Raw genomic sequence first — 25,061 nt, 5'->3', positions numbered from 1 at the left:
CCTCTCTTCTCATTCACCTTACCTCTCTACTCATTCACCTTACCTCTCTACTCATTCACCTTACCTCTCTACTCATTCACCTTACCTCTCTACTCATTCACCTTACCTCTCTACTCATTCACCTTACCTCTCTACTCATTCGCCTTACCTCTCTACTCATTAGCCTTACCTCTCTACTCATTAGCCTTACCTCTCTACTCATTCACCTTACCTCTCTTCTCATTCACCTTACCTCTCTACTCATTCACCTTACCTCTCTTCTCATTCACCTTACCTCTCTACTCATTAGCCTTACCTCTCTACTCATTAGCCTTACCTCTCTTCTCATTCACCTTACCTCTCTACTCATTCACCTTACCTCTCTACTCATTCACCTTACCTCTCTACTCATTAGCCTTACCTCTCTTCTCATTCACCTTACCTCTCTACTCATTCACCTTACCTCTCTTCTCATTCACCTTACCTCTCTACTCATTCACCTTACCTCTCTACTCATTCACCTTACCTCTCTACTCATTCACCTTACCTCTCTACTCATTCACCTTACCTCTCTACTCATTCACCTTACCTCTCTACTCATTCACCTTACCTCTCTACTCATTCACCTTACCTCTCTACTCATTCACCTTACCTCTCTACTCATTCACCTTACCTCTCTTCGCCCTGCACTTGCCCACTCGTGTACACAAGAGAAATCTGCCACCACTTGAAAACCAGTTTCTTTTTTTCTCTGTATCTGTCATTTCTGAAATAACTACCTGCTCTTCTTTGCATGTCTCAGCTGCACAGACCAAGCCCGGTGAGATTGATTGCAATAGCAGGCAAAAAAGAGAGAATATGACAAGATAGATGTGTAAATTATCAGTGTGATGGAGGCAATGATGCAGCCCCAGCACCTTCTGTTTTCTCTCTTCTCCCTGAGTGGAGGGAGGGATCGAGGTGGGACAAGGGGAAGCCAGTGAGGAGGAGGAGGTGCTAGAAGAACACAAGACTTTTTTAGTTATTGGGTAGCTGCTGATTGGGTGAATGACTGGTCTCTCCGTCACCATCTGGATGTGTGTGGTGCCAGGGTCCCTGGTGACCCCCTGTCTGTCCTGTTTTGTCAGGAGATGGGTCTCGCTAGCCCCCATGGCTGATCCCCATCTGTGTTCCCTGGCTGGACTCACTGTCACTGGTAACATGGTGCTCTTATGCTTCAGCACTGCCCCCACCTTCAACATGTCCTATTAACATGGGGGCGTGCTGGGCTTCCCCTACCGCTGATGCAAAGAGGTGTGAGCACATCCACATCTCACACCTTACTGTACCTGCCTCTCTAAAGAGGTGTGAGCACATCCACATCTCTCACCTTACTGTACCTGCCTCTCTAAAGAGGTGTGAGCACATCCACATGGGACAGGGAGAGGCGTGTGAACACTCCCATCTCTCACCTTACTGTACCTGCCTCTCTAAAGAGGTGTGAGCACATCCACATGGGGCAGGGAGTGGTGTGTGAACACTCCCACTCACACCTTACTGTACCTGCCTCTCTAAAGAGGTGTGAACACTCCCATCTCTCACCTTACTGTACCTGCCTCTCTAAAGAGGTGTGAACACTCCCATCTCTCACCTTACTGTACCTGCCTCTCTAAAGAGGTGTGAGCACATCCACATCTCACACCTTACTGTACCTGCCTCTCTAAAGAGGTGTGAGCACATCCACATCTCTCACCTTACTGTACCTGCCTCTCTAAAGAGGTGTGAGCACATCCACATCGCACACCTTACTGTACCTGCCTCTCTAAAGAGGTGTGAACACTCCCATCTCTCACCTTACTGTACCTGCCTCTCTAAAGAGGTGTGAACACTCCCATCTCTCACCTTACTGTACCTGCCTCTCTAAAGAGGTGTGAGCACATCCACATCGCACACCTTACTGTACCTGCCTCTCTAAAGAGGTGTGAACACTCCCATCTCTCACCTTACTGTACCTGCCTCTCTAAAGAGGTGTGAACACTCCCATCTCTCACCTTACTGTACCTGCCTCTCTAAAGAGGTGTGAACACTCCCATCTCTCACCTTACTGTACCTGCCTCTCTAAAGAGGTGTGAGCACATCCACATCTCTCACCTTACTGTACCTGCCTCTCTAAAGAGGTGTGAGCACATCCACATCTCTCACCTTACTGTACCTGCCTCTCTAAAGAGGTGTGAGCACATCCACATCGCACACCTTACTGTACCTGCCTCTCTAAAGAGGTGTGAACACTCCCATCTCTCACCTTACTGTACCTGCCTCTCTAAAGAGGTGTGAACACTCCCATCTCTCACCTTACTGTACCTGCCTCTCTAAAGAGGTGTGAGCACATCCACATCGCACACCTTACTGTACCTGCCTCTCTAAAGAGGTGTGAACACTCCCATCTCTCACCTTACTGTACCTGCCTCTCTAAAGAGGTGTGAACACTCCCATCTCTCACCTTACTGTACCTGCCTCTCTAAAGAGGTGTGAGCACATCCACATCTCACACCTTACTGTACCTGCCTCTCTAAAGAGGTGTGAGCACATCCACATGGGACAGTGAGTGGTGTGTGAACACTCCCAGCTCACACCTTACTGTACCTGCCTCTCTATCTAATCTCAGGGAGGCGATTAGACCACTGGTTTTAAAACAAAGTGTGTTTACTCAGTCAGCGGCACCTGCTCTAGAGGGCTCTATTCTCAGGTCTATCTTTGAGTCTTGGAATATAGATAGCTGTGTGTGCCCCCCCCCCCCCCCCCCAAGTTATCATGACCTCTAAAAGTGAATGTGTATCCAGACACACAGAGCTGAGCCAAGATCATCTCCATTCTTCCCTTCAGGGGCATGCTGCCCCTTTCAGATTGACTTTTATCTGAAAGGGTAACTTCAGTATTTTTCAACCTGGGGCCATATTACAGAAACTTCCTCTCTTAAGTTAAGTTAGGACAAGTCTAAGACAGGATTTTTCCTGATTTCGTATTACAGAAGCAAATCCTAACCCTAACTAACTTTAGGAAAACTATTTTATCTTACCAAATCCAATTTTATATCTGGTTAGGAAATCCTAAATACTCTCTTATCAACTTCAACCAACACTATTTTTCTCAACTGGTGGAGCTATATTTGTGAATAATAACCTACAATAGAGACATCTCATACACATAACAGGGCAAAAATATGTGTTTTATCATGCCATATAGTTTCAATGAGAGACAGTTAAACTATCTGGAATAAAAGAGAAAAATATAGGAGTTCAAATATAGTATAGCCTATTGTCATTGCCTGCATTGATAACTTTGCTAGCTACTTGTACTTGATGCGGTTATCTTGTGCTACCTAACTTACCAAAGGGTGACTTTGTTGTTAGCCGTTGTTAGTTAGCAAGTTTAAAGTTCTTGAAGTTTATTTGGCTGCTCAGATAGTTGCTGTTCAGTTCGGAGAATTTGGTGAAACAGCATGCTTAAAGTATTTTTTAGTGGTGTTAAGCTCTAAGAAACTCATCAAAGCGAGTACTGGTATTTTTAAGATTTTGGGAAGATGGGATGCTTCAATCTGTAATACACTTTTCCTATCTTAAATTAGGATAAGAACATTGATTTTGGAACTCTTAATCTGTAATGGCTATTTTCCTAAATGAGGTCCTAACTAATTATCATGGTTACTAAACCGTTAAAATAGGATTTGAAGTTAGGAAGTTTCTGTAATATGGCCCTATTTTCCCAACCTTTTGTGACTAAGTTCTAAGTGACTAATCGGGACAAAAAAATGACTTCAGTCGGCAGCCATGAAACAGGCTGCATTGTAAATTGAATTACATGTACATGTAATGCGACAGAGCATGTGCGAACCATCAATGTACGTCGACTGAAAGTGCTTGTTTTTGCCACTGACTGGCTCAGATCCTCAGGACCCTACATAGAGATAAAATGTTTTTCTTTACCTTTCGCTGGATCCACTCTGTTTGTTGTTGTGTGTAACCAAGTCTCGCTCAAGGAGAAGTCTAGCTCCAAGTCTCGCACTGTCCGCTCAGTTTACAGTGAGCTACAGTCGTGAAGTTAGTAATTATCGCCATAGAATGGAGGCTAATGGTACAGCTATTAAAAATCTGCCAAAACACACATCTCACGGCGCCAAAATACATGTTGTACTTCGGGTACTCACCACACGATGAAATATTAATCAAAAATGCACATAATTGTTCTTTTTGGAAGGAAAAAACTTTCCAAACATGGCCGCCGACCCTTCTACTGTGGGTAGGCCACTGACTATTGATAAGTACCTCATACAACCCCATGTCAAAAAATCCGAACTATCCCTTTGACCGTTTTCATTTATTGTTCTATAATCTGGGCTTTGGAAGCCCTTGAGACTGATTAACGATTATACAAACAAATTTGACTTGACTGAAGCACCTTGCATCTATTGAGAACTCTCTTGTTGATATTTGCTTATAATAATATTTGCTTATTCAAACTTCAGGATGCTGCATTCAGCTGGCATGCTCCTCCATTGTTTTATTGACAATTGAGTTAACTCAACAATCTGTCATATGGATTGTTCCTGGGTTTAAACCATAGACTGTAAAAAGTGTGGTGTTTTGGCCGCTGTCATCTTGGTTTTCGTACAGCTCGTGCGAGACCAGGGGTTTCTCACAAAGCCGCAGTTCCGCCTGCTATTGGTCCTTGATCGACGAGCTGCGTGATCACTGGACAGGCGACCTGTCAATCACTATTTTACTCTAAACGGGTGAGTTATATAAGAATCACACCCACGTGTCGGAAGTACGCAGTGCAGGTTTGCGCAGATCGGACCCTTCTCCCCATCCCCCTCTCCCCCCTCTCTGGCACTGTGCGTGCACGCACGTGTGTATGTGTTCATATGTGTGCCTGTGTGTATGCGTGCGTGTTTCACCGGCTTTGAGCCACTTTCTGTCTCCGTTCTCATTTCCTTGTTGAGCCGGGGGAGGGGCCTAAGCTGCATTTCATACTCCCCTCAGGGGAGAAGGGTCGCACAGACAGACACATGTCACATAATAGAAGTGGCTGCAGCTGCACTGCTTAACCCCCTCCCCCCTACAGTTGTCATGAAATGTGAAATGGGCTATATAGATCAAAACTGGTTTTTGAACCAGGCTGTAAACATGTTTATTTATGCAGTAAACCCTGGCATTTTAACACAGGGGTAAATGGGGACTGACTCGCTTCTGCAGCCAGTCTCAAGTGGCCATTCAAGGAACTACAGTTTTTAGTACTACCGCATTTGAGTCAATGCGACCAAGAATACCTGCCCCCTCGGTTTAAACTCTGTCATAAAATGCTGCAGCTATTTTGTAAATGTACGTTTCTGTGTTAGTTGAAGTTCTATGGCAGAGTTTGACTCTCCTATCAGTTTCACCAGTCCTCTGCCCTGCAGCCTCCATAGTCTCCAGACCGCTCGCTGGCTCCAGACCCTCTGCTAAGAACCTGTCAGGTACAGAGGCTCTGGAGTGTGTCTGGCTGGACAGCTGGCAAAGCACCGGGCACCCTCACCATGCCATAACCACACTAGCTCCGCAGGTTGGAGGCGGGCGTGGAAGAGTGGCTGGAAGCCAAAGTCACGGTGACAGAGGGGGCCATTGTGTCCCCACTCTGTTGGCCGTGGCACCCTGTCGGTGATCAGGCCAGTGTCAGGGGGGACAGAGCAGTGTTCAGGGCAAGCAAGCACGGCAACCTTGGAGGTCAGCTGGACGAGCATGCTCAGTGGCTCTCTGTGGCTTAGGAGGTAGGGGATTGGAGGGGAGTGGTGGCTTGAAAAGGGAGAGGGAGCCTGGGACGGCCCGCTACAGCCGCCAGCCGGCCCCTCCTCTGGGAACACACAGGGCCTAATGAGTTTGATAGTCTGCTGAGCTCCATAAATCATGCCATGCAAAACATTTCTCCTCTCTGAATAAAAGCATTTATCACCCTCTGTTTATTCACTCACTCTCACAAGATTGATTGGCTCCCAGCAGCCTGCTGAGCAATCAGCCGTGCCGATTCCCCTATCCCCCCCCCCCCCCCCCCGCTCTTCTTCCTTGCGTTTTATTTATTTATTTTTCTTTTCTCTGTCTTTCAGTGGGGAAACTTCGGAAGCAGTGGATGAGAGAGGCCATCTCTAATGTGGGCATTGGGATGCTCAGGTCTGTCAAGGAATACGTGGATCCCAATAACATCTTTGGCAACAGGAATCTCCTCTAAATTCCTGCTCTTTTCCATCTTTCTCACCTTTTCTGGATTAATGGTTACTAAATGTGAATTCAAAACGGACACAAATCTTGTCTTCTTTTTTGTGAAAGTGTCATTTGGTGCCATTTATTGATTCACCTAAACTTACCACATTTCCTTTACATAATATTGCACTTAATATGCTATAACAATCAGTGTCATTCTTTTTGAAGCTCATGTTTGCCATTGCGGCATGGCCTCGGTCTGTGGTCGAAAGTGAAATGGTCAGAATACGGTCAATGTTTACTGTAGTTCTTTTCTGTCTCTGTATAAACGCTATATATTCATGACCGCCACACACTGGACATGATGCAGTATTACTTTGATCTTGTCATGTTTGCTTAATATTAACGGTTTCCTAAAAAAGAAAATCCTTGCCAACTTGATTAACTTGATTATTTTGTATGTATTTTTTTGTGGAATCTCCTATTGTTTCTTCTTCTGTGTATAATGGCACTACTTTAGCAGTAAGTTCTAGATGAATGTGCTTTCTAAAGCTCTGTGCCTTTCTAAAGCTATATGTCTGCCTTCCTCTGACTCACTTCACCACATCCAGTGTCTGTAAACCCAAAATGCCATGGTTTTTTTTGTTTTACTGACCTATTGCCACAAGAGATATATATTTTTTCTGGACTGTGCGTGCCTCTACTGAAAAAGGTACCTTGTTGTTGTACTAAAGCCCCTTCCCCCTCTCTCCCCCAAAACCTTGATAAAAAAACAACAAATTTGTCTGAGTGAGTGAGAATAATATGGCAACAAATAAATTCCATGTAGTTTTTGTATTGAAAGCTTTGACCTTGCATGGTTTGTTAGTGAGAACGTTTAGCGGACAGAAGCCATCGTGTTTAGATCATGCCTGCTTAAGTGTGACCACGTTTGCAAAGGCCTTTGGATCCCGGTGCTCACGTTGGACCAAAGACTCAAGAAGACACAACCTATTGATCATGACCTATACAGAACTTAACATCATATAAAAGGGAGCAAGAGTGGGCTCTGTTTGTCCGTTTCAATTTGTGTTCCTATGACATCAGTGATATCATTATCGATGATTTACAGTATATACCAAATCATCTCATGACATCACTGATGATGTCATAGGCATTGTGACATCATTGATGTCATAAGAGTAAATGTGATGTTATCAGTGATGTGAAGTTATCATTGGATGATGTCATGAGCGAGTGACATCAGTGATGTCATAAGAGAATTGTGTCATCAGTGATGCGAAGTTGGGCAAGTGTACATGCCAATAGAGCAGGCGAGGCCATGCAGCAGCCGAGCTGCGGGTGTGATGATGCCATAGGCATTATGACATCATCAGTGATGTCATAAGAGCATTTGTGATGTCATCAGTGATGTCACTTGAGCAATTGTGCATTGTGACATCACCGATGATGCCATAGGCATTATGACATCATCAGTGATGTCATAAGAGCATTTGTGATGTCATCAGTGATGCGAAGTTGAGCAAATTGTGCACTGCACATGTCAATAGAGCAGGTGAGCCCACACAGTGGCCGAGCCTAGTAATCGAGTGCGTGAGTTTTCTAGTGTTTGTACCTATTTAATATAGTTCAGTGGTTTGTACATGCGCTCTATATAAGTACTATCTGCACACACAATACATGCACAGCTAAATTGTATTTTTTTTAATCAGCATAATGCAAAGACACCCTCTTGAGAGCTATACAATATATTGATATTTGTGACTGTTACTATTACATGTACTAAAACATATTATGTTGCTCATTTTCAATGCACTGTATTGAATTATTTCTGCTTTGAAGTTTTGCAGAATTGAAGTTGCCCAGAAATTCCTCAGCACAAAAGAAAAAAAAGTGTAGGCCTACCTGTATTGTGTACGTATTTTTGGAATGGATACTTCTGTACTACGATTTGTTTGATACCAGACTTGTACCATTTGACACTATTAATGGTCGATTTTCAAGCAAGGTCTTCAGCTTCGAGAGCCATTTGTTGGGTAAACTACTTTAACACACAGGTTATTTAACCTGAACTTCATTGCATTTTTCCCCTCCTCTTTCCTGGACCGCTGTGTCCTTTTCCTTCTCAAGTGTCTACGATTCATTCATGATATTTCCTCAAGGAAGCTCCAGAGAAGGAACTGCTCTGGAACCTGCCGCCTCTCAATCTGAACAGTTTCGTAACATTTTACCCTTGTGTCAAAAAACCTTGTGTGAGAGCTTGAAATCTGAATGTTATGGTTGTACAGTACATTTTATTTTCCACTCCTATTAATAATGTACTAACATTCAAGTACATTTTGTCAAAGCTGTTTGTGCAATAAATTGAAATAAAAACGTGGCAATTGTCAATTCACTCTCTCCCCCTCACTAAACTGAACTCAATGTAATCCAGTACAAAGGAGTTTTAAACCGTCTGTCTTTGCCTCTGTCAGAGGCTTTTCTACACACAGGCTCCCTTGGGAGGCTTCTTCACCCACACAGCCACCCACGCACTGCTGCTGATGTCACCACCACCCATCAACAGCAGTGGAGCTCAGCCTTGCACTATGAAATACAGCTATAATGTGCCTCAGATTTTAATACTGCAGATTACATGAATCGTCTAGAAACAGCATGGAGGATTCAGGACTAATTGAAACCGTATCTCTAATGGGGACTGTTTGGGAGAATAATGTTATATACTGTATAACAGTATAATGCTGGTTATTGATATACTGCCAGCCAGCAAATTCCTATGGAAGTCTTGTGTGGCTCTCCCTTCATTTCCTCTATGAATTAGGATCTGACTTCAAACATGTCTGAATGAAATGCACATTGTATTTCTCTGTTGAGATAGTCTTTGCAGAATCACATTTGTCCACAAGAGGTCAGCACTGTATCGGGAAAACTCAATTGTGAGTGAAAATGGATCAACATAATCCATTGTGGCGTTTCACATACAGTGTTGGGGGTAACTCATTACAAAAGTAACATTTTACATGTAATATATTACTTTTAGCAGTAACTCAGTAATATAACTTATTACCAATAAGACTTCAGTAATGTACCAGTTACTTTGTCAAGTAACACAAGTTACAAATTGAGTTATTTTGTAATCAAAGCACATATTTAAATAAAGATACAATAATTTCCTAATCAAACTGTTTTTATGCAAATAACCACTATAGATGACAATAACAAAGGAAAAGGACAACATGCTGCTACTGCAGTTTTTTGTGTGTGAAAGTAATGCAAAAGTAGCACAATAAGTAACAATTTCTCTACACAGACAATACTATTGTAAAGTAACTTATTACTTTCAAATGAAAGTAACTAGTAATATGTAGTATATTACATTTTGAAAGTAACATTTTGCCCAACACTTCATATAGCCTATGAATAAATCAGAAGACATTTAGCAGCATATTTTTATTTAAAGTCAGAAACAGAAACATTGCACATTTGCCAGTGCATGCCTTGGGTTTCCTTCAATTTAACCAATTTGAATAAAATAAACCATAAACAAACTATTCCTGACAGGGAGAAGAATGAAGAAACACAAGAAGCACATTACATTGCAAAAACGACAGTACCAAGTAGAAGTTGGCCACATTGGAAACCTAATAGAAAAATATAACGTTAATATTAATAAATTCACTTAACATGATGCAATAGAATTTAAATCATGCATTTTAATGAAAATAATCCGTGTTTACCAATACAATTCAAAATACGAGGTATTTGTTGACTCACGTTGGCTACATCCAAAGCAGTTGGTTGAATTCAATACTGCAGAAAACATGCATTTCAAATTTGTAGTCGGCTTCAATTAGCTCTTCAACCAAAATACAGTAGCACACAGATCCATGCCACACAATGTGCACAGTCACATTTTGAACTCCAATTAACAAAGCTACAACACAAGTCATCAGTTGTAGCTACCCCAAACAAACGTTAGAAATAAAAGCTTTTGACAACATGGGAACTTCGGTAATACCAGTATCAGTGTTACAATGTCTTTGTGTTTTGAAATAAAAAGGGTTACAAGTAGGCTACCATTTGTGAGCGATGAGAAAAGGCATGTAAATTAGCTTTACATTAGGTTCTCTTAGCCAATTTTCCGATATCAATTATGGACAAAAGGGAGTTTTCTGCATAAAATTCTTAGCTGTCTGACAAACCAAAGAAAATGGCAAACTACGAATGCTGGCATTCCTTAGAAAATCATTTAGAAGTGTGATATTATCAGAAAAAGTTTGTCAAGGCACATTGTGTGTGTGTGTGTGTGTGTGTGTGTGTGTGTGTGTGTGTGTGTGTGTGTGTGTGTGTGTGTGTGTGTGTGTGTGTGTGTGTGTGTGTGTGTGTGTGTGTAACTGTGTTTGTGGAGACAACACGTGAGATGCTGCATGGGGCATAATGTGGATATAACTTGAATGCTCTATGGCTAGAATGGGGTTAAAGGAACACCCCGCCCATTTTCAACCAGCTTTGTATCATTAGAACATCAGTAGTATATCAGAAAACTGTAAACTGTTTTGAAGTCTGTCATTTAATTTGACAGTTATTGAGTGTTAAAGTGTGGACCAGTGACATCACTGGTCCACACTAACTCAAATTAATAACTCATTAACTCAAATCAACTCTCAATAACTGTCAAACTAGATGATGGTTTTGAAGTCATTCATCTAGTTTGACAGTTATTTTGAGTTAGTCTGGACCAGTGATGTCACTGGTCCATATTTTAACACTCAATAACTGTCAAATTAAATGACAGACTTCAAAACAGTTTACAGTTTTCTGATATACTGCTGATGTTCTAATGATACAAAGCTGGTTGAAAATGGGCAGTGTTCCTTTAAGACATACTGCATTAGTTGGTTTTAATAACAGCAAAACAGAACATGGTTCAACATGGGTTCCCATACTATCTAAGGAATTGGGGGAGGATGCCATGCGTTTTCCTAAACAAGGCACAGGAAGGGAGGGAGAGGAGCACTGAATTTGCATTGCGAGCATTGCCACAGGTCTTGCTGTTCCTGCACCTCTTGAACCTTCAGAAACTCTACACAGGTTAAGGGCTTACATTTTTAAACAGCACTTTGCATATAACATCTTTTTCAAATTCAATAGCTTATGTACAGATTTACAGAAAAATAACCCCGTTCCCCCAGACAAAATGCTAGCAACAAATAGGTACAAACCCCAAGAGCAAAAAGAATCACAGCAGAGACAAACAACATTCCTCCAGTCCAAATGTCTCCATGCCTTGTTGTGAGACTGCAGATTCCAAACTGCTGCAATGCCCCAAACAGTTTGTGTTCGCTCACTGGCTGACATGTTGACAGTGGTTTGAGTTTTCGTTCAGACATGTTGTCATCAGATGGTTTGGAGCTGCTCCGACAAGCTGCTCAATCACAGTTCTCTCAGCCTCCAGCACAGGAGATGCAGAGAAACCCCTAAGGTAGCGCCGCACTCCAGTCCTAAAGCTCGTCTCTAGTAGTAGCAAAAGCGAAGAGCAGAGCCCAAGAACCTCTGCATGCACTGCACTGCCTATTTTGCAGGCTGCATTTAAGAGGAAAGAAGCTAACAGATCAGCTTGGAGACGGGCAGCAGAAGCTAGCTAACCGGTTTGGATGGGTCACCGTCAGCGCTACAGCAAGGTGTGCAACCACTTGTTTCTGTGCTATCAGCGGCGCAGGGGCTCGACGGCGCACACACACTCTGCCCGCGTTGTCTCTCCTGGTTCAGTTCCTCCCATTTGGCCCTGTTGGCTTGGATCATGTCGGTGATCGGCTGGAGTTTGGGATTCAACTTGACTAGACTCTAAAGGGTGGGGAGGGTAGAGAGAGAGAGAGAGAGAGAGAGAGAGAGAGAGAGAGAGAGGAACAGTGAGAATACATGATAATGAAAAATACATATGGTGTACAATGACAAACAAACAGCATTAGCATGAAAAGCAGGGCATTATTCATCAAACGCAGTATGGACAAGACAAATGAAACAATGCAAAGAACAGCTGACTACAACAGCAGCAACCTCCCCTGATAGTTGCAGGCCCTGAAATGGCTGCTCTTGAAAGATTAGAAGCACATGTATGACTGTGATTAGTTGCCTTTGTCGTTTTGCTGTGTTGAGCTATAAATGGCAGTTTAGTCACGTTGACATACAAGCTTTCACGCACCGTTTAATGAATGACCTCAGAGACAAGGGGATTCAGCTCCTTCTATTCTCTCCACATTCCCTATACTATTCCCTATAGCTCCACTGCACCTATTGGCGCTCTGTGTAATTAGTTAGTGTTTCATTAACTCCGTTTCATATGGAAATAGATAGAAAATGCACTCACAAAATAAGTGTACACTTTAATGTATTCCTACATGTGGAATATGTGGACATTCTTAAAAAATATATAATACAGTACTACAATAATCATCATCATAATCATAATAGTAATAATCATCATCATACAAAACTGGAAATCTTTCATTCTTTAGTACACTCCACATCCTAACATAGCACACAAGTCTAATGGTAGTGCAATACATTCAGCTGGTGTCTGTGACGATATGACGATGACACTGTCATCATTTGCCATTGAATCATCTGCACATCAACTACACCCTTGAAACATACCCCTCTGGGTCCTCAGACTTTGATGGGTGTGCCACTTGCCAAGGCTTGAAGTGTAACCAGCAGTCCCTCAGTTTAGTACATGGTCTTTATAGCCTTGGCAGTGGACATGGATCAGAGGAATCAGCAGCAAGATGATAAACTGATAATGAGATCCAAACTGGAGCCAAACCCATCAGAGTAAAAACAGCTGACAGAAGCTCACAGATGGAACAGAGCTTTACTCGTTATGCCCTCTGAACAATAGCGTGTTCACCACACACACCCACCACTCCCTGACTTGAGGAAACCTGTTTGATAGCCTCACACAGATCAATCAGCATCCAGATCTACTGGATCCCAGCCGATTTAGTACCTGGAAAGATCTGGTCAGGTGACATATCAAAGACTGCAGAATACCGTGCGTGGCTCGCCTAGTAGCACATACGACGGAGGCTCAGGTCCGAATCTGACCCGAGGTCCTTTTGTCGCATGTCATCCCCTCTCTCTCTATCCTCATCTTTCCTGTCTGCCTACTGTCCTATCTAAATAAAGGCAGAAATGCCCCCAAAAAAACAATCTTAAAAAAAAGAAGACTGCAGGATATTTACTGAAGATTTTCAGGCTCTTAAGTCCGGTAAAGAACTTCCTAATTGTGAAGCGTAACTTTCTTTTTCAAATCACATACTCATATTCCTCTCTTATCTCCTTCGTCATATTAATATAATTCAAATACTATTCAACTTAAAAGGTCCCTTCAAAACATATTTTAAGATGCATAAAGACTATACTTTAATCTTCTAGTCTTAATCACTATGACCCACTAGCTCAGAGAGTTGGATTGCTGTCTAGCAGTTTGGAGCTTGTGGGTTTGAGCCTCAGTGACTTTTGAGGTTGTGGGTTCGATCCTCAGTCAGTTTTGAATGGCGACAGCCAGAGGAAAGAGTCATTTAAAGCCCTTTGAAAACCTCATTCAATCAGTCTGACTTGGTGGCACAGAGAGTAGGCTTGCTGCCTGGCAATATTGAGACCTCAGCCACTTTTGCGGTCGTGGGTTCGAGCCTCAGTCAGTTTTGAATGGTGACAGGCAAAGGGAAGAGACAAGAGCGCCCGGAGAAGAGCTGTGAGTGTGAAGGGCAGCTGGTGGTGTGAAGGAATAATACACACAGAGACACTGGGGCCAGAGGTTGTGGGTTTGATTCCCGCTCCGCTGCCACTACCTGGAGCTAAGGGGGAGGGCTGTCTCCCCCCCCCGACCTCTGCAGAGACATGAGCTGAGGGTTATGAGACAGAAAACCACAGAGAGCTGAAATTTTACTGATATTGGAAATATGTGTTCTGTTTGTATTGCTGCTTGCAGGCTGCCCCTAGGCGTAAAAAAATATTTTTGAAAAACTGCTCTAGACTCAGTGTATATGACATGTCTGGATCTCTTTGCAGTCTGTCCACAGTGTCCTTTTCTGTGGATTTGTAGGAGGCGCTGTGTCGCTCTGTGTATCTGCCTGTAGGAGGCGCTACGCTGGTGATGTTAAAGACAGGGCAGTGCTGTAATATGTCTCCTCCATCGGGAATCGAACCAACAGTCTACCTGTCAGACAGAGACAGTGACAGAGCCACTCAGCCGACTGAGCTATGAGCTGTTGGGAGTTAAGCTTCTGATTTCTACACACTGTATTCACACTGACAATAACACAGAGCATAAAGAGTGAGACAGGTGAGATTTGTACCAGTGAGTTGAGCTAGAGTCAGGGACTGACTAGTCTCCTTCATCAGCTTATTTCTATCAGTGTTCAAACTACTGGTGATGATAAAGAAGGATCACTGCTGCAGCTTATACCTTTTAAGAAATTGCCTGAGGCTGGGATTGAACCAACAACCTTTGCATATCACACAACATTCACATGTTTATCTGAGTGAGCTATAATCCAGTTTCTCTTAAGCTCTTATCATATTTAGTCAACCTCATCCTGATTTTATTTAATCAAGTTTTCATCAACTAAGTGTCTAAGTATTTTCATCTCATCTTAGTCAAAGAAAACCGTAACTATTCATTAGAATTTCCAAACTTATTGTAAATATATTAATCTGTTATTCTGAAATTGTTTTAAGGTTTGAATGTGCAATACAGACACAGATGTTTAACTTCTTCTCTTCTGATTGGATCTCTTCCCAATTCATCCCTCCCTAACATTTTTTGTCTAGTTTTCACCAGTGAAAAATAGGTAGTCGACTAACATTTTTCCTCATAGTTTTCGTCTACGAAATCAACACTGCTATGGATGCATGTCTCCACCTAGTGGTGCACCCCTCTTCCAAACTCACACACACTTTTCCACAACTACACCATGTATCTGAAACAATGTTTACTTACTGTCAATCTCATCAAAGTTTCTGAAGACCATCTCCACGTGATCCCACTCCATAAAGCTGATTTCCCAATGAAGGGCTGGGCAAACACCACATACTGATACATATTTCAATTCAAATACATGTCACTCTTGCGTTAGAATGAGTAAATGGGCATTGACACTGTTTTTATATAACCCTTGATCAATTCTCATGAATCTTTTATCTTTTCTTTTTTATTTGTCTGTAGGCTACATATGTGCACTGCCAAGAGTAGCGGCAGCATTCTAAACCAGAGACCAGACTATATCAAAAACATAAACACAGTGGCGTCTTTTTTCATGCATGCTAGCAAGCGAAACTGCTGTCTGTCTGACCACAGACTGTAGAAAGAGACGCAGGATAGCCAAGCGAATGTGATTGGATGAACGTTTGACGCTAGGCCAATCACAGGCAGAGAGGGTGCCTCCAGCCTTCGCCATCATCCGGAAAAAAATATCGCATATCGGACACTCCCTTAATGTTTGCTTGTTACTTCCTGAATTTTAGACAGAAAATGGCGGCTGGTGAAAAAGGCCCATTGGGCTTAAGACCTTCAGAGAACATTCAGTCTCTCTCTCCCTCCTCACCGATGCACTTGCTGTTCTGTTCTTTTGTAGTTTGTGTTGTCTAGTTATTTTCCCTTAAAGCGATTCATCTATATTATTCAGACTCATGAGAGAGGAAAAGTCAAAAAAGTGCCGACAAGATAGCTCAGCAGGCCAATATAAACAGTAAATAGAAAAAAGGAGCTTCTTGATGCTTATAGAAGGATTTAATAAAGAAGTATTGTACAGTTATACTTATTCAGTTAATACAAAGTACATCTTCGAGATAGGACAAGGGCACAAGGGACGCAACGCGTTTCAACCTCTGGTCTTCGTCTTCGTTCTACAGCCTGACGAAGACCAGAGGTTGAAACGCGTTGCGTCCCTTGTGCCCTTGTCCTATCTCGATTCTCGAAGATGTACTTTGTATTAACTGAATAAGTATAACTGTACATTACTTCTTTATTAAATCCTTCTATAAGCATCAAGAAGCTCCTTTTTTCTATTTACGACTCATGAGAGAGACCATGGAACATTTCACTCGGACCAAAACTAGGGTGATCCCCCCCACCCCCAAGTGAAATGCACTATGGGGTATTGTGACTCTGAATACAGCTGAATCGCTTGGTTTGTCCAAGTGAAACTCTATGGAGAAATGAATGGAGAATTCACTCCTAGTCTCCAGGTTAACACAGAGGAGGATTTTCTAAAAGGAGAACCATTTTCCTCCCTCTCTCCCCTCACCGTGGGACTGAGCTCTCTCATTGGTTTCCACTGTATTGCTATTCCACTGAGGCCGAGCGAGAAGAAGAGAGAGAGACTTTGTCGTCTGGTGGGCTTTGAAGATGGAAGGTTACACAATAGGGGGATTAATATTCCACACAGTAGCGAGCCACCAGGAGCAGGAGATTCAGCGAGATCAAGAAGCAGATCTTTTCCGCCCACAGACACAAATCCTGCCGCCTCTGAACTTCCTCGACTCTCCCCCCTTTCTACTTTAATTGGCAGCAGCATGGTCTGCATTCTGAAAACGTGATATTTACATGATGCCACAAGGGGGCAGCATAGAGACAAACGCCTTTGATGCTTTTCATCTGTACTGCACAGGCAATAACAACGGGCAACAAAGATTTTGACACTGATCCGGCTGCAATAGTTTGCAATAGTTCAACAGATTTGATTATCTATTAGTGTCTTTCCCCACCATATTCTTATGATTAAGAATATATATATATATATATATATATGACAATAAAGGAACACGCTTTAACAGTACAAAAGGAGAATCACCAAGCTGGTCTTATTTAAGAATGAAATATCTTGTCCTTGATTCTTGTTTCCTTTCATCCATCCATCTTCAGCACGCCTCATCTCTCACTGGCCCTGATCTCCTCAGGAAGCCAGCCTTCCTCTGTCTCCCACACAAACTGCTGCAGGTGAGCCTTGACATCACCAACTGGCATTTGAATGCATGTGAAGCCCAGAGTGCAGTGTCTGACTGAACTAACATCACGTCTCTATTCACACAGCACCACTTGTTTGCCGAGCTTTCTCTCCATCAGAAAATGAAGACCCATTCTGCTACACACAGAAGGCCACCTTTTTTCTTCCTTTTTAATGGTGAGGGGGAGCGAGCCCGTCTCCGCGGTGTTAGGCGAATCAAGCTATTTCAGAGATTTCAATAAGAAGCATGTTGTTCTTCTCAGCGAAGAATCTCTAGGAAGGAGGAGAGAAAGGCTGTAGGTGAAATGTTCACTGCTGGCGTTCGTCAGTAGGGACAATCAAACTGTGTGAGAACAGTGTCCTCTGATCACGTCATAGGTCAAAGCATTCACATAGTGTTCACCTCCACTATTGGGTCCATCCTGGATAAAGCTATTCCACTAAAGAGAGTCTCAGTTACCAATTCTATCCCAACTGAGGTAGATGTTAATCACAAGCTGGCAGATGGTGTCATTCCTCTCCTGAGCATTGGGCAGGTCAAACCTAGACTCAGTAAAGTTAATGCGAGGAAGGCAGCCGGACCTGACTGCATTCCCTCTTGGGTATTAAAAACTTTTCATGAAGAATTGGCACCTGTGTTGTGCGATGTTTTTAATTCATGTATCCAACACAATATCTTTCGAAATCAATGGAAAGAAGCCTTGGTCAAAGCTGTTCCCAAAAAACCAAAGCCCAGCTTTACTGCCGACTACCGTCAAATTCCATCAGTCAGTTGTGTTGGCAAAGTGTTTGAAGGGGTCCTGAGGGATGCCCTTCTGGAGGATACAAATTACAAAATTGCCCCATCACAACATGGTTTTATGGCTAAAAGATCAACTGTCACTGCTCTCATTCAGATCCTGCAATGCTGGCATGCTCTTTTTCTTGATTTTTCCTGTGCTTTTGACACAACAAAACATAGTCAATTGCTTCATGCAGTGGCTGACATGTCGGTCAGACGCCCCCTTTGGCTTATTCTTAGTAACAGAGAGAAAAGGGTGCAGTGGGGTTCCTGTGTGTCTGATCCCTGTGCAATCCCAGCCGGTGTCCCCCAGGGGGGGGGCTACTATCCACAGTGCTCTTTGTCATCTGCATTAACAGCCTGGATTTATATCTGCCTCCTTCTGTCATCCCTGTAAAATATGCAGCTGACCTCACAATGACAGATCTTCTGATGGGGTCTTACCTGACCTGTCTCAGAAGGCTTTGGACTCTGTGGCTGAATGGGGTCAGGAGTTTTCACTGGCAATGGATGGAGATAAAACCATGGATATGGTAATCAGTGCCAGGAGAGAGGGCAACATCCCCTGTTCACCGCCCCCAACAATCTCTGGGCAAAACATCAGCAGAGTCTCCACCTTTAAACTGCTTGGAGTTCAGATATCATCTGACTTGTCATAGGACGCCCACATTAACCCTTGTACACTGTTAACTAATACTTACCCCTCAATCTTATGCCCCTCCCATTGTCCAGTTTTGGTCAATTATTTTTCTAATGATAAGAAAGGTAAAAAAAAATCTTTTTTTTCTTTTCTTTTTTTTCCCAAACATTTTACCTTCAGATGAAGCTATACATACCAAAAATATTTATTCATTTTCAGAAATGTAACCCTCTATAAGCCAGTTTGTCTTGACTATAAACAGTTTCACTTGCTGCTTTTTCAGATTTCCACAATCTCTGCACAAAATATAATCCAAAGGGAATGTTTTTGGGTGGGATTATCACAGTGGGGTCTATGTAAAAGATTATTACCAATATTTATTTTGTTCCATTCTTACTTTTTATTCAGTGACAATTTAAAAAACAAATGCACTGTATACTTTTTTAGACCATCTAATTGACCATTTTTGGGCAATTAGAGTGAGTCCTTCTGGGCAAGTACTAACCATTTTTGGCCAACAACAAAAATAGAGGGAGAATCTTTTTTTCCTTTTTTGCTCAATCTCATGTTTGCTCAATCTCATGTCTCAATGTTCATTACTTTTCAGAATTTCAACCCTTTCAATGCCAGTTTTTAGTAATTGACCATTTCCTTGACCGGCCAAGGGTGCATTCTGTCATTCTGATGCAGGTCATAAACAGACTCTGTCTAGCCTAGTATGTGCATGATCAGGACACATCGGGATGGGGCTTTGGTGGGGGGGTGGGGGGACAGCTCAAGTTGCTTGTGTGTGTGTGTGTGTGTGTGTGTGTGTGTGTGCGCACACACACACACACACACACACACACACAACTTGAGCTGACTTCAATATAGGCATGTTTTTTTTGTCCCTCCCTCCCCCCAAAACCCCATCCCTAAAATGGTGTTCATATGGATGTGTGTGTGTGTACACACACACACACACACACACACACACACACACACACACACACACACACACACACACACACACACACACACACACACACACACACACACATCCATATGAACACCATTTTAGCTGAAATTATTTATTCCATTGGGCTGTAGTGGTCCATAATGCAGCACAAACAGAAACCAGCTAAATTGATTGCAATAGATGCATGCCATACTTGAGAAAATGTTGCAATCTGCTGAAAAATATTAAAAACCATAATTTTGAAGCCTTATGTCCAAAATATCTGGAGGAAGTCATAAAAAAAATGCTTTTTTGTAAAAAGTGTCTTGGAGCTCAAAAATAGCACTTTTTTGCACTTTATAGTGGTTTTCAATGGGGAATTATCTATTCATTTCTGGATATAACAAAAATGCAGTAAACATTTTTGATTCCCGGGGCCAAAAATGAGCTGAGGCACTGAAGTGTGAAAATCCTTGATATATGCCCCAATCCCCCACCCAATTTCAAAATTCATCGCCATTTGACCATTTATATCACATTTATAACAATGCGAACACAGAAAATTACACTGCACTAGCCAAAAATGTACCAACACAAGGCACGGCCAAGGATCCATTACCTCAGTGTTGCCGAAAGAGCTGGTCTTCCATGTGATGTTTTAAAACAAATGTAGCTGACCTTCATTCGCCCAATCCTCGAGTATGCCAGCTCAGTCTGCGGTGGGTTGACAAAAGGCCTCTCTGAGGAGCTAGAGATAGTACAGAAATGATGCTGCAGGATCATTGGAATTCTGTCTTCTTCTCTTCCATCTTTGAGTGAAAGGCGTGATGAGACCACCCCGCGTGCCCTCACCAACATACTCAAGGATAGTTCCTCACTCCTGCATGGTTTCCTCCATCCAGCCTCAACTTCTACTTACTCTCTCCGTCAGCGTAGAGAATACGTTGTGCCCACAAGCAGAACCAAAAGTTAGTTAAGTTAAGTTGGTGGCGGCGTCTGGTGGCGTCTTTTGTTTTTGGAGGAGCGCTATGGGCGTTTTTAAGCTGAAAAAAGTTGAATATTAGAGGAAAAGCGCGCTGCTCGTCTTTTCCACTCCTCCTACCTTTTCTCCTCCCGAGGGATCCTCAACCTCCGCTGCTGCCAGAATTGGCAATAATCTGGCTTTCATGTTGACAGTGAACAACATCAAACAGACAAAACTAGCTGGCTACCGTCCGTGTGGTCGTTGTGTTCTGATCTGTACTGCACGTGACTGCAGGGGGAAACAAAACGGTGCACAAAAAAACGATCCGTGCGCTGTGTTTTGTGCACAATGGAAGCACTCTCAACATGATTTTCATAGCGTTCTGACTAAAAAAATGCTTTTGGTGTGAATGTCCCCTTAAACTGTTTTATAAATGATTGTATCTTATTTCACTTATTTACATTGCCCTTCAGGCTTTATGTTGCTAAATTCATAGCTATTATCTATGATGATTGATCACTGTAAAGTTTTGATGCATTTCACGATCACTGTTTAAAAACTGTTTTTTTATACCGTTGTACCCTGCCTAGTCAAATTTTAATAAATGAAACTGAAACTGATGTGGGAGGCAGATGTGCGACGCACGCTGTGGAGTGAAAGGCCACAGGAGCCTTGAAGGTTGATGACAGATAAAAATGTCATTTCATATTCAATAAACTGTAATCGCATACGCATAATTAATTGGTATGAGTTATCGCATAAATGCACGTCATATGGACAGACGCAATATACAGACACATGCAGAGACACATACAGACAGCTTATCTGTTCTCTGTGGCATTGAACAGTGCATCGTGTTCTGACACAGATACACACGCACACAATCTGTGTGCTCAGTCAGATTCTCTCCCTTCTCTCTCCTCTCTGCCTACTGTATAAGAGTACATGACAATTGTGAGATCTTTACTGCATTCTGTAACCTCTGTATTACATACATCATGTGTTCATTGAGAAGTGAATATATGCTATGCAGTTAGCAGAAGTTTGTTATGGCTTTAATACACTTTTATAAGGCATCTTTCTGGCTCTTGGCTTCATTCAATTTGGTTTATATAAGCTGTTATAAATATCATATAGCGGATGAGGAGTAGTGAAATTCCATTCAACAACAGTTTCCTCATATAGGTAATAGTGGTTTCCTCATATAGGTAATAGATTACCTCATATAAGCAGTGGATTACCTCATATAGACTGTATATTACCTCATATAGGCTGTATATTACCTCATATACTGTAGACTGTATACCTCATAGACTGTATATTACCTCATATAGACTGTATATTATCTCATATACACTGTATATTACCTCATATAGACTGTATATTATCTCATATAGGCTGTATATTACCTCATATAGACTTTATATTACCTCATATAGACTGTATATTACCTCATAGACTGTATATTACCTCATATAGGCTGTATATTATCTCATATACTGTAGGCTGTATATTACCTCATATAGACTGTATATTACCTCATATACTGTAGACTGTATACTATCTCATATAGGCAGTGAACTACCTCATATAGACTTTATATTACCTCATATAGACTGTATATTACCTCATAGACTGTATATTACCTCATATAGGCTGTATATTATCTCATATACTGTAGGCTGTATATTACCTCATATAGACTGTATATTACCTCATATACTGTAGACTGTATACTATCTCATATAGGCAGTGAACTACCTCATATAGACTGTATATTACCTCATATAGACTGTATATTACCTCATATACTGTAGACTGTATACTATCTCATATAGGCAGTGAACTACCTCATATAGACTGTATATTATCTCATATACACTGTATATTACCTCATATAGACTGTATATTATCTCATATAGGCTGTATATTACCTCATATAGACTTTATATTACCTCATATAGACTGTATATTACCTCATAGACTGTATATTACCTCATATAGGCTGTATATTATCTCATATACTGTAGGCTGTATATTACCTCATATAGACTGTATATTACCTCATATACTGTAGACTGTATATTACCTCATGGACTGTATATTACCTCATATAGACTGTATATTATCTCATATAGGCTGTATATTACCTCATATAGACTGGATATTACCTCATAGACTGTATATTACCTCATATAGACTGTATACTATCTCATATAGGCAGTGAACTACCTCATATAGACTGTATATTACCTCATATAGACTGTATATTACAATATATAGACTGTATAATACCTCATAGACTGTATATTACCTCATATAGACTGTATATTATCTCATATAGACTGTATATTACCTCATATACTGTATATTACCTCATATAGACTGTATATTACCTCCTAGACTGTATATTACCTCCTAGACTGTATATTACCTCATATAGACTGTATATTATCTCATATAGACTGTATATTACCTCATATACTGTATATTACCTCATATAGACTGTATATTACCTCCTAGACTGTATATTACCTCCTAGACTGTATATTACCTCATATAGACTGTATATGACCTCCTAGACCAGGGATGTCAGAGATACGGCCCGCAGGCAGGTTTCATCCGGCCCGCGAGATGTTTTGGAATATAAAAAAAAAAAAAAAAAACATTATCATGAACTACGTGTGGCTAATAAGCAAGCTAAGAGTTAATTCATAAGTTAATTAACCTGCACTACAAGGAAGTATGTCAGTAGGTCATCAGGTGTAAACAAAGCCGCCATGATGCCACGCTGGAATTGAATCGCGCATTCAGCTACCTACCAAAAAACAAAAGAATCAACAAGATCAGGCGCGGACTGCATAATCGGGCACGTCGGGCAAATGCCCGGTGGCCTGGCCTGGCCTGGCCTGCAAAAAAAAAAAAAAAAAAGAATTGTGCCCGCAGTCAGGCCACTCACTGAACAGCAGGCCAGGCGCCGCCTACTGGTTTACTAGTGGTTTTATTACTTTATTCAGGGTTAAAGTGGGTGCATCTCATTGTAAAATTGGACTTGGCCCAAATTGGGCTTTAAATGGCCCAAATCGGGCTTCAAACGGCCCAAATCTGGCTTTAAACGACCCAAATTGGGCTTCAAACGGCCCAAATCTGGCTTCAAACGGCCCAAATTTTTCGGACGCCGGCACGCGCGTCGGCCCGTATCGGCCTGGCCTGCTTGGTATCTAATGCCCAGCCTGAATTATGATCCCAGTCCGCCCCTGAACAAGATGCTGTCGAAAAAGAGAAAGGTTGACACGGAATGCAGGCAGTTTCAAGAGAAATGAAAAGAGCAGTATTTATTTTGTGAAGTAAATGGGTAAATGAGCCGAATTGATTTTAGTAAAAAAAAAAAATCTGGCCCCCATGAGGTCTCAGTTGAACAAATCCGGCCCTCTACCTAATATGAGTCTGACACCCCTGTCCTAGACTGTATACTACCTCATATAGACTGTATATTACCTCATATAGACTGTATGTATATTATCTTATATAGGCAGTGGATTACCTCATATAGCGGCGTGCAGATTCCATCAATCCACTCCAGCTGAAGCCCCGGCAACTCGTCCTTCCGGTTTCGATCAAAGATGGCCTGAAACACAAACATTAGAATAAGCCTCATGATTCCTCAATTTTTCTGTTTTTACGCCGACACGTGTTCCTACTGGAAAAACACAAGAAACACGGGTATAGGACGAATCAGTGTGACATCACTACCACCCAGAAATACGGAACCCCGCGGCAGTTAACTAGTATGAGTTGTGCCAAACAAACGCTAATATCTCAAAAACTATACATCACATCGCTTATATTTTGACATTCTGAGTGAGAGCAGAATTAGCTCAAGAGTTTGATGTATAATATATGCATGTCGTCTTAAAGTTGTGTGAACTGTCGCAGTTTTTTAAATGTATACAGGGTCAGCCGGCTAGAGTCAGACGCTCAAACTCGGTGGCCGTTGCCACCCAGTGACGTGGTTTGTTTACCAAAATGCTGCTCGGCTGATCCCTTGTATTACATAAAATATGATCATGCTTATAATCTGGCTACAGTCAGGCTTACAGTGCAAACCGCTGGGTTTGTCAATGTGCGACTGCATGGAGTAAAGATTATTCCCCCTCTACTTTCAAGACATACAAAGTTTATTTCCGTTATATTTTCCTTTCTGCCTCAGTCTTCTGCAGCCTGAACTTCAGAGGCTCCACAGAGGCTGTGCTTCAGAGATAGTTACTTGGCTACGATGTACAAGTTGAATAATTCCCAACACCCACGCAGAGTGGTAAAGGTCTGACACAAACGGCACACCTGAGGCTACTGCATGAGTTACTTCAGAGGGGAGGCAATGTGGCCAGGCTCCATTAGTGCACACACAATGCTGTGGTTTCTCCCTTTAAGACGTTTGGCCGTCAAAGCTCTACAACCAAACACACAGTATTCATCTAATGCTGCCATGGCTTTGAGGACAATGTCAATATGTTCTGAATTAAGACAAACATCTTCATTAAGACC

At 42.0% G+C, this 25,061-nt stretch overlaps 2 protein-coding genes across 2 annotated transcripts in view; one reads left to right on the top strand and one right to left on the bottom strand.

Moving 5' to 3' along the window:
- agps (alkylglycerone phosphate synthase) overlaps positions 1 to 8,486 on the top strand; it is a 45,486-nt gene extending 37,000 nt beyond the window's left edge. The window contains exon 20 of the mRNA XM_083638010.1: positions 6,095 to 8,486. Coding sequence (XP_083494136.1) covers positions 6,095 to 6,216 — 122 coding nt within the window. The 3' untranslated portion in view covers positions 6,217 to 8,486. The remainder of the gene's footprint in view (positions 1 to 6,094) is intronic.
- Positions 8,487 to 9,736: 1,250 nt separating this feature from the next.
- The window catches only part of pde11a (phosphodiesterase 11a), a gene marked incomplete at both ends in the record, with an annotated part of 73,760 nt that continues 58,435 nt past the window's right edge, over positions 9,737 to 25,061 (bottom strand). The window contains 3 exons of the mRNA XM_083638170.1: positions 9,737 to 9,742; positions 11,835 to 12,032; positions 24,061 to 24,144. Of these exons, the coding sequence (XP_083494296.1) occupies positions 9,737 to 9,742; positions 11,835 to 12,032; positions 24,061 to 24,144 (288 nt within the window). The remainder of the gene's footprint in view (positions 9,743 to 11,834; positions 12,033 to 24,060; positions 24,145 to 25,061) is intronic.

Source organism: Poromitra crassiceps, assembly GCF_964638095.1.
Source record: "Poromitra crassiceps genome assembly, chromosome: 6".
NCBI lineage: Eukaryota > Metazoa > Chordata > Actinopteri > Beryciformes > Melamphaidae > Poromitra > Poromitra crassiceps.
Note: the sequence above shows the minus strand (reverse complement) of the source record. Positions and strands in the feature narration are given on the sequence as shown.